The sequence below is a fragment of the Cololabis saira genome, chromosome 10, assembly GCF_033807715.1.
Source record: "Cololabis saira isolate AMF1-May2022 chromosome 10, fColSai1.1, whole genome shotgun sequence".
Lineage (NCBI taxonomy): Eukaryota > Metazoa > Chordata > Actinopteri > Beloniformes > Belonidae > Cololabis > Cololabis saira.
The window spans coordinates 23480883-23497277 of NC_084596.1; the positions used below are offsets into that span (position 1 = coordinate 23480883).

Sequence of the window (16395 nt, forward strand, 5' to 3'; positions counted from 1 at the left end):
CAGAGCCAGCAATGATCTCGCAGTGAATGGAGGCGGAGGTGACGACCACCTCGTAGATCTGGCCACACATCAGATCACGGATGGTGCAGGAACTTGATGTCGTGTTGCAGGAGGTTCTGTGTCCATGTGTGCTGATGGCCCAGGCGGTGTAGTTGTCTGAGCCCGAGGTCTGAGTCCAGTTCACTTTCATCACATTGGTGCTACACTCCAACTCAGCCACGACGTCGTCTGGCAGGCAAGGAGCTGCATGAGGCAGTTTAACATGTACATATCCGGAAAGTGAAAAATCCATCACCATTAATCTGTACAAGGTCATATTAATTTATCATTCTGGTGGATACAGTTATTTACCAGCCGTGATTGGACGAATATTAACAGTTGATTATGGATTTATTTGTTTTTGTTTGTTTTTTTAACTTTGACACTTCACCTATTCATATCACACTGGCATGTTTGAGCATGCTTCATGTGTAAACTTATTGTTTATATGAAGGAACAGCTTGCATGTCCAACAAACAAGTTAAATAATTACAGGTAACAATCATATTCAGGATGCTTTTTACTGTGATATGACGGTGCGTCTCCAAAACACTTAAAGGAGCTGTATGTAAGAGCAATAATAAAACAAATCATAAAATGACCCCGATATGTCAACAGACATTTAAAAATCACGTTCATTTCAAATACTTATGTCACTGACAACAGCACTCAAGCCAGGATATTCCAGTTTAAAAAGAGGAGTTGCAGCCCTCAACTGATGTTTATGTTGTCATTTTTTGTTTTGGCCTGAAGCTCCACCCTCCACCTATCTCCCAATCACCAAGTCAGTATTGTTTCTGAAGCTCCACCCTCCACCTATCTCCCAATCACCAAGTCAGTATTGTTTCGGCATCCGGGTTGCCAGCTCGGCTCTAATTATCGCAGCCATGGCAGCCTACGTTCCTGCTGCATTCTGCAGCCTACCTGGCAACCTCTGGTCGGGGGGAGGAGGGGGAGGGTACACGCCGCTCAACAATATTTTGAAAGTGACTGCAGTACCAGTTTTGGCCATTTCTTACAGACGGCTCCTTTAAGTCAAGGCAATCCATTGGATATTGACTCATACACTCCATGTGCATTAATCAAGCAAAATAGTGCAACGCTACTCTGGCGTAGTGTTTTCTATAGTGTGCATACAACAGTGTTTTCTTTTATCTTACCAGAGTCGAAGTGAATATCAGTGTGTTTACTGCTGTTGCAAGTTTCTGTGGAGGCCACCAGCGTTGCAGAGTATGAGTGGCCGCAGTGAAGTTTCACAGAACAGGAGGTGTCATTGGAGGTGCAGGATGCTATGTGGCCGTGCTCTCCTATCACCTCGACAGCATAGAAACCTGCTCCGCTGCTTTCAGCCCAGGAGAAGGTTCCATCATTTTTCCCACAATCCACACGAGCAGTCAAGTTTGTGGGCTGACAGGGAGCTGAAAGAAGAAGCGAAAGTGGTACATCGTGTTGATTTTAGATTCTAATCAATTTGACTCTTCGCCATCAGGCTAAACTGTTAAAGCTGTTGCTATAGAAACACATCCAACCTGTACTTATTTCCGTGGGTGGACTGTAGCTGCTGCTGCAGTTTCCCTCCTGGGCTGCAATGCGGAAAGTGTATGTTTCTCCACAGATCAGGTTAGGCAAAGTGTGCGAGGTGTTGGAGGTGATGAGCTCTGAAGGAGGCGGCGTGCCACTTATCTTCTCCCACTGTAAAATGTATGCAGCCTCTGCCACTGGACTCCACGTGAGGGTCAGTGTGTTGGTGTCACAGCTGACATGACCGGTCAAGTTAGCAGGGGGGCAGAAAGCTGGTGGAATATCGGAGGTAAAGAAGCAAAGATAAATATCTATGCTGATAGCTCATTATTTAATTTCAAATGTGTCTATAAATCTACCTGAAGACCCACTTTCTGCTCTCACCTGCTCTCAGCTGCACTGCTGAGCTTGGCTCGCTCCAGCAGCCCCCGTCCACAGTTACAACCGTGACAGCATAGGTTTCCCCACAGTGGAGGTCAGTGAAACTGCATGAGTTTGAATAGTTTGAACTGCAAGTATGAGTGTGTCCATCGTCTGCCGTTGCTATTGCTGTGTACATTTCAGCCCCTGTTACAGGAGACCAAGAGACGGTGCTGTCCCCGCAAGCTGGTGATACTGTGATGTTTCCAGGAGCACAAAGACCTGGACAGAAGAGTAAAACATTTAATGTTGTCAGTCTGAACTGAAATGCACATTGGACCATGCATAAATATATATAACTTTAAGTCTTTCTGTACCTGCTCTAAAGCTGTGAGCTGCACTCGGAGGTCCTGTGCATGTCTCTGAGTACGGTGTGGCTGTAACACCATAGGTTTCACCACAGTGGACATCAGGGACCTGACAGCTAGTGGAGTGGGTTTGGCAGTGGTGGGTGTGTCCATCCTCGCCCCTCATTGTCACGTTGTAACCAAACGCACTGGGGCTTCCTACCCATGTGACCAGGGCTGAATGGTTGGAGCACAGCATGGCGGCACTCACGTTCTCTGGTGCACATGGGACTGAGGAGAGAAAAGAGAGGAAAGAAATGGATGAAAATGTTCCTGCAATCACAAGTCCTTCCATGACATTCAAACATACCGTAGGTACTGATCATCATTTTCTTTCTTTACCTGTTTGAAGAGATTCACTGACACTGAGGCTGCTGTTGCACTCCCCCCCCTGAGCTTGTACAGTTACGCTGAAATCCAAGCCGCAGGGAAGATTTTTGAACGCACAGCTGGTATTTGTAGTGTGGCAGCTGTCCTGATACCCTACTGCTACTACCTGAGCCAGGAAGCTCAGGGGTCCCACAGGCTCAGACCACCTGAGCACTGCAGTGTTGGTACCACATGTGTACTGTTCAGACATGACAACTGGAGAACAGGGAGCTAAGATACAAAAATACAAAAACATGAACAACACAAATGCACATGAGTTTGGGTAACCGAAGAAGCAATGCAAGCTGTATTCAATTGTTCTCACCCGTGGTAATATTTGTGCTGGGTCCGGGTGCACTTTCGCACTGATCCCCCCTCGCAGTGATGGTGGCCACATAAGTCTCACCACACATGAGCTCTGTTAGGCTGCATGATGCTGTGGCTGAGCTAAATGAAACACTTTTCCCATTCGTAGCCGTTGCATTAACTATATAACCGGTGGCGTATGCCACTGGTGTCCAGGACAGAAGAGAGGAACTGTTGCCACAGATCAGAGTGCTGCTCTGCACTGATGGAGAGCATGGAGCTGAGATGAGGACAGAGAATATGAGGAATCAGTTGTGTTTTAGCTACGTTAGATGACAGCTGTTTACTACATCCGTTCAGTTTCCTTGTCTTGTACCTGTCATCAGCACTCCCCTGGTTGCTCCAGTGCTGTTACAGGTGGCATCCTCAGCTGTTACAGACAGATTATACATTTTCCCACACCTCAGCTGGTCCAGCTGACAGGAAGTTGTATTACTCTTACAGGAAGTGTAACGACGGGAGTCGCCCTCCTGAGCAAGCACCGTGTAGGCCACAGCCCCGGCAGCTTCAGCCCAGGACACTGTGGCTGTGTCTGAGCCACAATGGAGGACACTGGTCACATTTACTGGGTCACAAGGTCCTGAAGTAACAAGCAGATTGGGGAATAGCTGTCACATCATGTGCTCCAAGTGAAGAAAATAAGTTTGAGGTTCGTAGAACGTAGAACAAAATACATGTACACTACCTGTCATTGTAACACTTTCAGTGGGAGCGCTGATGCAGAGGCTATCCTGGGAGGTTACTGTGATGATGTACTGACTGGCACACTGCAGGCCGAAGAAAGAGCATGTTAGATTTGAGGAGATGCAGATTACAGAGAAGCCATCGGGTCCTGTCACTGTTGCTGTGTAGGTGGAAGTGCCAGGAGAAGCATCCCAGGAGGTCAGGAGAGAGTTTGTACCACAGTGTGTCACTGCTGTCAGGCTCTGAGGGGAGCAGGATGCTGTTGAGACACAACATGTGGAATAAACCATGCGCATAAACTACAGTTCATGGATAAAATCATAAACTTCTCCACTACCTGTCTGAACTGTCTGTGAGGGGCTAGAGGGTCCACTGCAGCTGTGAGAGGAGGCCTTGACAGAGATGTTATAAGTCTGTCCACACCGAAGGCCGCTGAGAACACAGCTGGCATTGCTGGTATGGCAGACAACGAGAGTAGCATTGCTCTCTAGAGGCAAAGCAGTGACAGTGTAGTTGAGGGGCTGAGCAGACGCCATCCAGGTGACCAGTAAGCCACTGGTGCCACATAACAGCTCTGTGGTGATGTTTCCTGGAGCGCACGGCACTGGCAGAGACAGAACATGGAAATGAGTAAAAGAGTTTTTTTTTTTTTTTTTTTTTTAACATATATTTATTGATTTTTGTAATATAGTAACATTCAACAACACTTACAGTATAACATCAAAACAAATGGCAGTATGTAAAATAAATAAACTCGTACACATTTGTACCAAATATTAATAGTTAATTAATTCAGAAGTGGGAAAAAAAAACAGAGAAAAAAAATATATTAAACAGGGTACTGTCTGATGTGGATGTACCATGGAGATATTAAAGATATATTTATGTAGCCAGACAAATTGTTCTACATTAATAATAATAAAGGAAGAAATAAAAAAAAAAAAAAAAAATTACCGTATTTTCTGGACTATAAGCCGCTACTTTTTTCATAGGTTTTCAACCATGCGGCTTATACAAAGGTGCGGCTATTCTGTGGATTTTTCTTCCACCGCTAAGGGGAGTGCTAACCGGAATTAGAATAAAAACTAAGACAAAATAAATGCAAAGAAGAATATGCTACTTCTTCTTTAGCAGATAGAAGTAGAAGCAGATTTCAAACAGATAAATAGATAAATAAATGCTGGTTATTTTCTCTTGGTTCTGTCCAGTTTTAATCAGCAAAGTTGCTGCCGTGTTAAAAGACACTGTTAGGAAAGGATCTATTTAGGTACAAACATGTACATCATTTACAGTTCAAAATGGTTCTGTACATGTAGTAAATATCTAATCTAACAACATAAATATCTGCGGCTTGCATATCTTTTTTTTTTTAAATAGAGCGGATGCGGCTTATATACAGGTGCGGCTTATAGTCCAGAAAATACGGTAGATAAAAATAATTAAACAGCAACAACAAAAATTTCAAATGTCTGTAACTTCATGCCTTCCTGAGAACCAATGAAGTGTTATTCCATTGTCCTATTTTTCCACTGTCCCCTCTATGTTACCAACCCTCAAAAGGTCCAAAAACATTTTCCAAATCTCATAAAATTCAGAAGCTTTCTTTCTGATAATATAGGTCAATTTCTCAAGAGCAAGTGCTGAAGTTAAGTTGTTTAGCCAGAGAGTAAAAGAGGGGCAACCAACATTCTTCCAGCATAATGCTATAACGTTTGGCCTGTAATAAACATAGGTCAACCATTTTTCTTAAAAGAGTTGATTTTATTTGTGGGAACAGCTTTATTGACCACTTAAAGGTTCATCAACATTATCCGCTATGTTTCGAGAAGTTTTGAGAAAAGGATCTTTTAATTCAGATTAAGTTTCTTTTAAAAGAAATACAAATAAAAAGGATAAAGCAAGTGAGAAAAGATCTTCCTCTCTTTTACCTTGGTCTTGGCTGAAGGGAGCGCTGTAATTACTGACACAGATGCCGTCACTTGCAGACACGAGAACGTCATAGGCATGGCCACAGAGTAGGTTGCTCAGCGTGCAGGAGGAAGTTGAGCTGCTGCAGGTTAAAGTCTGACCCTGGCCGGTGGCTATCACATCATAGCTTACCGCATTCATGCTGGGGCTCCAGAGCACCTGGGCAACACCAGCGCCACACATCACCTGGCTGCTCACGTTAGACGGGGCGCACGGCTCTGTCGAAGGGAGATGCATCAACAGTGAATTAGGCGGGTTTGAAGGTTGGCTTTCACTTGGGTCTGAAACTGAGCCAGTTGTAAGGGCTGGTCAGTTCTGTGTTACCTGTATTCAGAGAGAAAGGGCTGCTCTGTTGACCTGTACAGTTGCCATCGGCTCCTGAAACACTGATAGTGTAAACTTCCCCACACCGAAGCCCAGGAAGGCTGCATGATGTTTCATTGGTTGTACACTCCAACCTCTGACCACTGCCACTAACAGCCACCGCTGTGTACTGGTTGGCGTTCTCGCTGGGAGCCCATGACACCGGAACAGGAGCTGGAGCACAGGTGTGTTGGGCTGTGACGTTGGTGGGAGGACACGGTACTGAAGGAGAACAAACATACGTGTCAGGATCTTCTCAATAAAGTCCTACTGTCGTAACTGCATCTCTGCTTGTGCGCTTCTCACATGTTTGCACCTGGACCTCGGTACTTGGGAGACTAAAGCACGTCCCAGCAACAGAGAAAACGGTCACCGAGTAGGTGCTTCCACATTGTAGCCCCCCCGCGGTGCAGAGGGGCTCTGTGGAGTTACAGTATAGAGGCTCGTCCAGTTCTCTTGAGATGATGGTGGTGTAGTTCTCTGCAGGAGCGGAGACGTTCCAGGCGACGGTTAATTCATCTGTACTGCAACTCACACTGACCCTCACATCCTCAGGACTACATGGAACTGAAATGAGAAGATACAAGATGTCATATGTCATTTCTCTGTTTTGATATTTTTATTAGGGGGTAAGGCACAGTTGAACAGGAATAAACAAAAAAAGATATACAGTCTACCTCCTTTTTTTTTTTGGATTAAGAACAGAACAAAAAATCCACACAAAACAATGACAAATACACGAAAATTATTATATTCTTATATATAAGTAATATTTAAGTATTAAAGCTAAACAGTATGAATTAAAAAATAGATGAATAAAAAGGGGGAGAAAAAAAAGAAAACAAAAAAAAAAACCCAAAGCAAAAAAAAAAAAAAAAAACAAACCCAAAAACAAAAGAAAAGTAAATAAAAAGATAAATAAAAAGGAGGAAGAAAGAGAGGAATGAGAGAAGAGAGGGAGGGGGGGGGGATCCGTCAATCAGGATGCAGGGACTGGAGAGTGTGGAAGAATGTAAGAAAGGGAAGCCACTTAATATAAAATTTGTTGCAACTACCCTTCAGTGAATATTTAATCTTTTCCAGCTTCAGAAAAAACATGGTGTCGTTGAGCCACTGGGTACTAGAAGGAGCCTTAGTCGACTTCCAGTGGAGAAGAAGGTGGTGTCTTGCCAGTAAGGAAGTAAAAGCCAAAATGTCTATTTGATTTGAAGTAAACCGGCCATGGTCCTCTGGGAGCCCGAATATGGCAACATGGGGGGAGACTTTTATATTCACCGAGAGTATTTTTGACATGGTGTCAAAATAATTCCACCAAAAGCGAGAAAGTAGTGGGGAAGAGTAAAACATATGGGTTAAATTGCAGGACGAGGCATGAAATTTGTTGCATTCGTCAGTGACACTGGGATAGATCTGTGAGAGTCGAGCTTTAGAAAAGTGGACTCTAAACAGTACTTTAAACTGTATAAGTGGTCATATGTCATTTCTGAATGATTTTTGATAATACTCCAGCAATCCTGACCCTTTTGTGAGTGCATTTCAGCCACAAGTTTCACACTTCACACTTTATTTTTTTGTTTTGATCACATACATTTCTTTTCCATCCAGTTGGTGAGAATGCTTTTTGAGTTTCAAAGCAACCAGTTTACTGAAAGCTTCATTACCTGATTCCATGCTAATAGGCGTGGAGGTGGAAGGACAGTTTCCACTGTGGTAGGTGACAGAGACGTTGTACTCTTCCCCACAAGGCAAATCAGTGATTTTGCAGTTGCTGACATTATTGCTGGTGCAAGTGAGCTGAGCCCCGTTCTGATCCTCCATCGTTGCCGTGTACATGCCTGACGCCTGGTGGACCTGCCAGACTATCACAGCTTGGTGCTTGTCACAGTCTCTGACTGCTTCAATGTTGGTTGGAGGACACGGTGCTGGAGAAGAGGCAGAGATTCAGGAGCTCTGTAAAACCGTTGTTGTTTGTTTGTCTGTTTTGCCTCCTTTGTGAACACTTTTGCCTACCTGTCATAAAAGCAACCTCCTGTCCTTTGGTGCTATTGCAGTTCAGATTAGTGCCGATAACACTGACTGTGTAATTCTGTCCACACCTCAAGCCATCCATCAAACAGCTAGTGCCCAGTGAAATGCAGTCATATGAGTTTCCGTTTTCATCTTCACCAGTGGCAATATAAAATAACGCCCCTTTGCTCTGCAACCAGTTAATTCTTGCCGAATCGTGGCTGCAATCCACTGAAGCTGAGACATTGCTGGGGCTGCAAGGAGCTATGGAGAGGGGGAGAAAGCTTTGATGTCAGAAAAGAATACCAACTTTTTCCTCTCAGGAACTATAAATGACAGAACTGAGTCTCAAAGAGCAGGTACAAACCCGTCTGAGCAACTTCTCCCAGCACCCTCTGAGTGGAGCAGTTGTCATTGGAGGCGACAATCCACACACTGAGATGCTCCCCACAAGGCACCCCGGTAATGGAACAGTTGTTGGTGGAGGAGGAACAGTTGTAGGTCACTCTGTTGTTCCCCTCAGCTTCAACAGTATATGAAAGAGCTCCTGCAGAGGAGCCCCAGGTGGTGATGAGCGTGTCGGAGCGGCACTCCGCTCTCGTCCTTATGTTTGTTGGTAGACAAGGTGCTAGAGGAAGAGAGCAGAGATCCTGTTCATGAGTTGACTCTTTGATTGGTCAAAAGCTTAAGCTCGGCATACACTATGCAATATTTTAAATCGTATGAGACTGCCCCATCTCACACTGTATGACTGGATCGCGGAGTTCAAAAGTTCACAGCCCACGATTTATGGTCTCACACTGTACAACCTGATGCTCTGATGCGACCCGTCTGCTCACACTATACGATCATAATCCTCCAGTCGGACTTCTGTTACTGGAACTCGAGGCCGGTTCTGGGGCAGGGGGGGGGCTGTGCCCACCCAAACGTGCGTCCTGCCCACCCGATCAAAGGTTATGGGGATCCTTTATTTTTTTGTAATTTTCTTTTTTTATATTTATAAAAAAAATCCCAGAATATCTGTACCGTTTCTGATTGGGTGGGCACTGCACATCATTTTTAGACACAAAACAAAGAACGCATACCGCAAAAGTTGTGTCTCGGCGGAGGGACCCGAAGTCCCAGCAAAATGAGCACAACAGAGAAGAGAAGTGTTCCGAACAGGAAATGCGTGGAAATGCGGTCTTTTTTTCTGCTATTAAAACATGATTTGTAATTTGAATTTGCAACACTTAAACTACAAATAATAGTTTTTGACGTTACATCAGAGATTGCGCATGCTCTCTGCGAAAGGATGAGGCAAATCTGGTCGTAGCTGCTTCAACTGTGCGATTCCTTCACGAGGATCGACCAGGATTTCAAACACGCTTGATTTTCTTGCGAGCTCACGATTTGTGATCAGGAACTCGTCGTGAGGTGTTAATCTCTCATTGTTACCCCACGTATACTGCACGAGGCACGAGCAACGATTGGGTCAAAATCTGTCCCGATCCAAAAAATAGTCGCACGACTGGAAAATCGGCTCAAAACGAACCGATAATCGCACAGTGTATGCCCGGCATAAGGGACAACAATGGAACACAAATCATTATTAAATACAATAACACCTAAACTGAACATAAAATCATGTCACAGACTATTTTTATGCCTTTAAATCACAAAAACGGCACGTATTGTACTCACAGGTCTGAACAAACTGTGGTTCACTGACTTGGCTCTGGCACGCCGGGGTCACGGCATACACCCTGTACGTGTAGAACTGACCACAGCTCGTATCCGTGAAGTAACACGTGTTGTCCACTGTCCTGCATTCGGTCACAGCGCCACTGTTGTCCACAGCCGTGGCCACGTAGTAGCTGGTGCCGTTGGTGGGCTGCCAGCTGAAGGCGATCACGTTGGAGGAGCATTCATGTGTGGTCTGAGGGTTAGCTGGAGCGCAGGGGACTGAGGGAAGAGAGGGATGAGTGGACATGAAAACACAGTCACTGAAGCAGGGAACATGTTCAAAGTTTGAGTGGGGACAAACGACGTGTGATAGAATTTTATTTTTTGGTCTGTTCCTGACTTCATCAGCAGAGTAGCCGGTGTCATCAGGTCTCTCCACATCACCACCACCTTTTCACTTAAAGGAGCTTGAGGCAAGAATAAGAAATGAGGCTCATTAGCGCTACGACGACCGTCGGGGGTACTTAGGGTTGCCACCTTTCAGAAATAGAAATAAGGTACGCCCGGATTTCAGCAGCGCAGGAGCCAAAAAAAAAGCCCCAAAACTTCTAAACTGAATAAAAATGTGTTTATTTTATATGAAAAAACTAAATGCTTTGATTTAAAGTTTAAAGTGCTTTAATAGCATTGAACTTGCATGACTGTACAGACAGACAACCATACTAGCAACTGAAATATCCTCCTATGCTACTGTATGTCCACATCAGCCCAGATGTATAATATAGCCTACAGGTGAAGAATATGGTGTAAAAGTTAATTTATTTCAATAATTCAACTAGAATATGGTTTAAAAGTTAACTTATATCAATAATTCAAATAGAATATGGTGTAAAAGTTAATTTATTTCAATAATTCAACTAGAATATGGTGTAAAAGTTAATTTATTTCAATAATTCAACTAGAATATGGTGTAAAAGTTAATTTATTTCAATAATTCAACTAGAATATGGTGTAAAAGTTAATTTATTTCAATAATTCAACTAGAATATGGTGTAAAAGTTAATTAGTTTCAATAATTCAACTAGAATATGGTGTAAAGGTTCATTTATTTCAATAATTCAACTAGAATATGGTGTAAAAGTTAATGAAAATACGGTACAAATCGTGTCCCGTATTAGTTCAATACGGGACGCAACATTTTTTTTCTCAAATAAAGGACAATTCCGTATTTTACGGGACGGGTGGCAACCCTAGGGGTACTGCAGCCAAAAGCGAAGCCGGCACGGGAGAAAGCACATGCAGCGTCATTTGACGTCACATCCACAGGACAGCGCGGGAAATTCAGGCCCGGAATTGCAGCGCATTTTGCAGCACACAGCCTGATCAAGGCAAGATACGCTAGAGGGCTCATTCTTTTTGGTTTGGAACGCTTCATCTGACATTATTACTAGAAAACTTAAAACATATACACATTTTTTTCATAAATCCTGCCTCAATCCTGCCCCATGCTCCTTTAACTGCCACTTTGACATAACTACCACTCTTCAACAGACTTCACAGATGTTCAGATTGACTGGTCCCGCTAGCTAATCAGACTGTGTGTTGTGCAACTTTGCACGAGAAAGAGCATTGGATACCATGGGGAGAGCGAAATAGCTTCCCACGGGAGAAACTTAAACTTTGAGAACATACAGAAATGTGTGTGTGAGACAGTGTGATGTAAAATGACCAGGGCCTGTACATACATCTTCAGACACATGATGAGCCACACACAATAGGAGCAATAGAAAGGGAAAGGCAACACAGTTAGTGTTCACTGCAACATGTGCAGGTGCTGCGCTCACCTGTCTCAAATGAGGAGGTGGCATTGGAGGTGCTCTCACAGTCGTCAGAGACAGCTGCAACCTGGACCTGGTACTTCTCACCACATTTGAGCATGCTGATCTGGCAGCTGGTGGAAGCTGATGTACAGTTGAGGGATGTGCCGGTGCCGTCGACAGCTGTTGCCCTGTACGAGTCGGCCCCGAACACCAAATCCCAAATAACTGTCACCATCCCATTGGTGCAGCTGTAGTCCACAGAGATGGTTGTTACTGGGTTAATAGCTGTTGAAAAACAAAACGTGGAGGAAAAAAAGGAAACAGATCTTGGTAGTAAAGCAGAAGGAGAGGGCAGCATGAAAACTAGATCTCAGCTCTCACATATTTAAACTCCAGTCACTCAACTCAGGCAATGAAAAGTTGAGCTTCTTAACTCAGATCTAATCAATCCCCACTTATCAGACATACATAAAGATGTTGGGGGTGATGCATATAACTTAACCTTCCTCCAGAGAATTGGAGTCTACAGGTGGAAGGAGGTCGGGGCAAGTAAGAGACAAGAACATCTTGGTCCTAGACCAGGGGTCGGCAACCCAAAATGTTGAAAGAGCCATATTGGACCAAAAACACAAAAAACAAATATGTCTGGAGCCGCAAAAAAAAATGAAAAGTCTTGTATAAGCCTTAGAATGAAGGCAAAAGGCGGAATGTCGAGAAAAAAGTAGAAATGTCGAGAAAAAAGTCAAAATGTTGAGGAAATAGTCAAAATTTAGAGAAAAAAGTCAACATTTTGAGAAAAGTCACAATTTTGAGGAAAAAAGTCAAAATTTTGAGGAAAAATGTCAAAATGTCGAGAAAAAAAGTCAAAATTTTGAAGAAAAAAGTCAAAATTTTGAGGAAAAAAAGTCGAAATGTCGAGAAAAAAATCGAACTGTCAAGAAAAAAAGTCGAAATGTCGAGATTAAAAAAGGAAAAAGGAAGAAATAAGAGGAAAAAAAGAAGAAAAAAGAAAAGGAAAAAAAAGAGGAAAAAGAAGGAAAAAAAAGGTCAAACATTTTTGAAAAAGCTCCAGGAGCCACTAGGGCGGCGCTAAAGAGCCGCATGCGGCTCTAGAGCCGTGGGTTGCCGACCCCTGTCCTAGACCTATGGAGTAATGGGAATAAACCAGGCAAAGGGCTGGTAGAGAGCATAAAACTCCCTACTTCCTACTCCATAAAAAAGAGCATTACCTCCCAAGATGTGCTCTCAGTTTCATACTTTTGTAGAGTCAAAGTACTTGGTTACATTTCACATTTTAATACTCTCCACAAATGTTCCTTTTGTATACTGTTTTTACTGCAGTGGTGGATTTTGTAATAATAAATGACACAAAGTAATCTTATGACTCACTAGAGGTAGTGTGTGTGACGTTGTAGTCCTCCCCCGGGTCCAAGAAGACGTTGACTGATGATACTCCCACCGTATAGGTGGAGCAGGGCTCCAGATTACTTATGTCCATGGTCGTGGCTGAGGTTTGTCTGATAATCGGGGCGTTGTCAGGGTTTTCGTTGTCGCTTACAGTCACTTGGTAAAGCAAGACTTTGTTTACAGCGCTCCATGTCACTCGAGCGCTGTTCTTTCCCGTTTCTTCCAGAGTCACACCAGCTGGCGGCTGCACCACTTCCAGCAAAAATACAAGCATTATTGATCGCAAAAAAACACTGTGCTTGGTTAAATGTGCTTACTAAAGACATGCTGGGAAACATAAGTAACAAAACGACAATTTTATGTACACTCACAAGTCACAATTGCCTTTGTGCTGCTTTTGGCACCTGTGCCTGCTCTGTTGGAGGAGTAAACGTAACATCTGTAAGTGGTGGAGGGGGTCAGGCCTTCCACTTGTCCACTCAGGCCTGTAAAGGTCTGGTTGTAACTGTTTGCAGGGTTACTAAACAGCTCCTCTAAAAACAAGATGTAGCTGTCCGCCCCTGTTACACTGGACCACTCAAACTTTATAGATGTGCTCGAAATAGCTTTGGAAAATATGATCTGAGATGTACCCGGAACTGTGGGAAGAGAGAAGAGGAATTCAGCATTTTTATCAGGCATCATTATTCATCAAAGGAAATTATTTCCTCTTTTCTTCTTACCTGTCATAGTTATCTCAGTGGCTGTGCACAAAGGACTGAAAAAATTCTGAAAAGCCTTCAGTGTGACTTGGTAAAATTGCCCTGGTCTCAACCCCTGTACCAGTTTCTGCGTACTGGACGCCGGCTGCATCAGCATCAGCGGGGCGATAGTGGTTGAGTTCACAACCCTCAAGTCTAGAACATAAACTGACGCTCCTGGATAGCTGCTCCACACCACATCCAGCGTTGATGCTGAAGGAGATTTCACTGAAACTATATTACATCCTAAAAACAGAAAAGAGGCAAGGAACCGGCATTCTGAGTTTAATGTGAAAGTCTGTGTAACGAGAAAACCACTGCAAGGAGATCCAAACCATAATAGCACAGCGCTCATGAGTCCTATCTCCAAATGCAATAGTGTGATGCTTTAAACTGTCATCACATCATTGGAAAATACTGAAATGGACCAACAAGAACAGTAACAGATAAAAAGTCTACCCTTAGTTTATTATGGCTTTCTGATTTCAATGAGTAAAAAAACTATCTTCTTGTATAATTCCTAGTGTATATGTTCAATATCTTAATGCTTTGAAAATGTTCATTACACAACTTTATTCACCAAACTTGTGAATCACCAAACATAAATAAAAGTAATTACAATAAAAAAAAGAAGAAAATGTGTTAGTTTTGATGGTCAGAAACAGAAAAAGAATAAAATGGAAGACTCACGTGAAGCCACACCGTGGTATATCTAAAAAAGAAAAAGAAAATAAAGAGAGTAAATTTACTAGCTTCAATTACAAAACAACAAATTGTAAAAACAAAAAGAAGACAAACAGAATACCTGTATGGCAGATAAGAGGACGAATGAAGAAGAAAGCATCCACATCTTGTCAACAGTACGCAGGTTTCCAGGAAGTTACAGGTGTTGTGAACGTTGCAGTCTGAAGCTCATCTGGAACCTTCTCTGGATGAGGTTTGGACATCAGCTTCACGGGAACAATCAGCAGGTCCTAAATGAGGACAGGTGGATGCCCCTGGGCTCCCTTTTACGTTGGAAGAAAATTACATACACTATGAAGCTTGTTGGGTGGAGGTGGGGGCACTTTTAAACCCCCACCCTGTTGCATTCAATCTGCACTTTCTCCATGTTTATTCATGTGAGTTGTAACTGTAAACGCTACGTCTGCACGGGAAAAACGCTGCTAGTAATCTGAAAAGCTGTAACAATGTCCAGTACATCACTGTAACTTTGCCTTCTTTTGGAAACAGGATTGGACTTATGGAAAGTAATCTGAGCTGTATGTTTTGTGTGTTTCAAAGGAGGATTTACTCAAGTAGGCTACCCATGATACTCTCTTCCTGAAATTATGTCACCTTTCTTGGAAATGCTTTGTTGTGAAGCATTGTTATATCGATTGCCTTAAGGCCATGGGCCTGTTATGATTATAATTGGTTTCCTATTTTACTGAGCTTAAGCAGTTAAACAGAGTCAAATTAAACAAATGCCACAAAATATTCTACTTGAAATCTTTTTCTTAATAAGGAAAATGATCCAACGTCAGTTTGGCAACAGTATTTTGTTGTGGGTGACTTATGTGAGTTTCTTCTGCAGAAATAAGAGCTGACCAATGTAAAGGAGTTTTAGGCCATTCCCCCACCGGAAAACAACGTAATGGGTTTCATTTCATGGACTTCTCCCTTTAGATCCATCACAAACATTTATTCTGGATTAAGGTCGTTAATTTGACTTGATCATATCCAATGTGTTTTACTGTTTGTTGGTATAATGATGTAATTGTTTAATAGTTATTTTCGTGTTACATGATAGTGCTTTCTGGAAGGATGGATGGATTGGATCTTGGCTTGTTTCTCAACAGCCCTGTCATGTTCACCCCAGCTGTTCACTACTGTGAGCGTTCACCGTTAGGAGAACAGCCTTATGCTGAACATTAACATTACTCACTTGAGGGGTGTAGTTGTTAAGAAGCTGCCAGGTTTTTTATGACCTCACGGAGTGATCTTCAATTTTCTGTGAAATGGTGTAGTCCAGAGTTGTTGTTGTGTTTTTTACCTTTTCCAGCTTGATAAACAGCATTTTTCAAAATTTCTTAGAAAGTTCTGGGAGCGTTCCTGTTTGGATGAACTCCCAGAAGCATCCGTCATAAAACTCAGATTTTCATAATGTATTTCTCTGTTTTTCAAGTATGATTGTCACACACTGCTAATTCGCAGGGCTTGCGTCATGTTGGCAATCATTATCATGCAATTTTAGAACATTTTCTCAGCTAATAAATAACTTATATATTAATAATGTAATTTGTTTAATAATTTTTAGTTTTTATTAATACAGTTAGGGGCATATTTAAACTGAAACAGACATTTCTGAAGTAAATATTATCCTGTGTTTATGTTATTTTATAGATAGCAAGATATACCTTAGTATAAAAAGAAAACAACAAGACATTATAAACTGTAATTTTTCTTACAAGCTCAAACATAATTTTTTAATTCAGTATAATCCACTGAGGCTGTTATGTAAACTAATGTGGTAGCTTGGTGCTCCATTCCTCTGCTCCCACTGCGAGGATCGAAATTTGTCCCTCTGACATAAATCTGACTGAGTGTCCTTTGTTTTGCTGGTTCTGTGAAACAATCATGATTTAATGTGCATATTTGACAAATGTAGCCACGTGATTGCTTCGAATCCTCCAGGTC

At 42.6% G+C, this 16395-nt stretch overlaps 1 protein-coding gene across 1 annotated transcript; it reads right to left on the bottom strand.

Moving 5' to 3' along the window:
- Positions 1-5525: 5525 nt before the first annotated feature.
- LOC133452211 (fibronectin type III domain-containing protein 7-like) lies at positions 5526-13067 on the bottom strand. The gene is made up of 9 exons (XM_061731431.1): positions 12959-13067; positions 11594-11854; positions 9768-10028; positions 8452-8712; positions 7739-7999; positions 6408-6644; positions 6180-6299; positions 5675-5932; positions 5526-5560 (listed from the first exon to the last, which is right to left on the bottom strand). The coding sequence occupies exons 1-9, from the start codon at positions 13065-13067 to the stop codon at positions 5526-5528; spliced, it is 1803 nt and encodes a 600-aa protein (XP_061587415.1).
- Between the last annotated feature and the right edge of the window lie 3328 nt (positions 13068-16395).

Excerpts from the sequence above, each read along its gene's own strand:
- LOC133452211 (XM_061731431.1), bottom strand. The coding sequence starts at position 13,067 with ATGGACATAAGTAATCTGGAGCCCTGCTCCACCTATACGGTGGGAGTA. Across the intron at positions 6,645-7,738 it reads GCCTATTAGCATGGAATCAG|TTCCATGTAGTCCTGAGGAT; the intron begins GTAATGAAGCTT and ends TTCTCATTTCAG. Across the intron at positions 5,933-6,179 it reads GGTGGCTGTTAGTGGCAGTG|AGCCGTGCGCCCCGTCTAAC; the intron begins GTCAGAGGTTGG and ends TCCCTTCGACAG.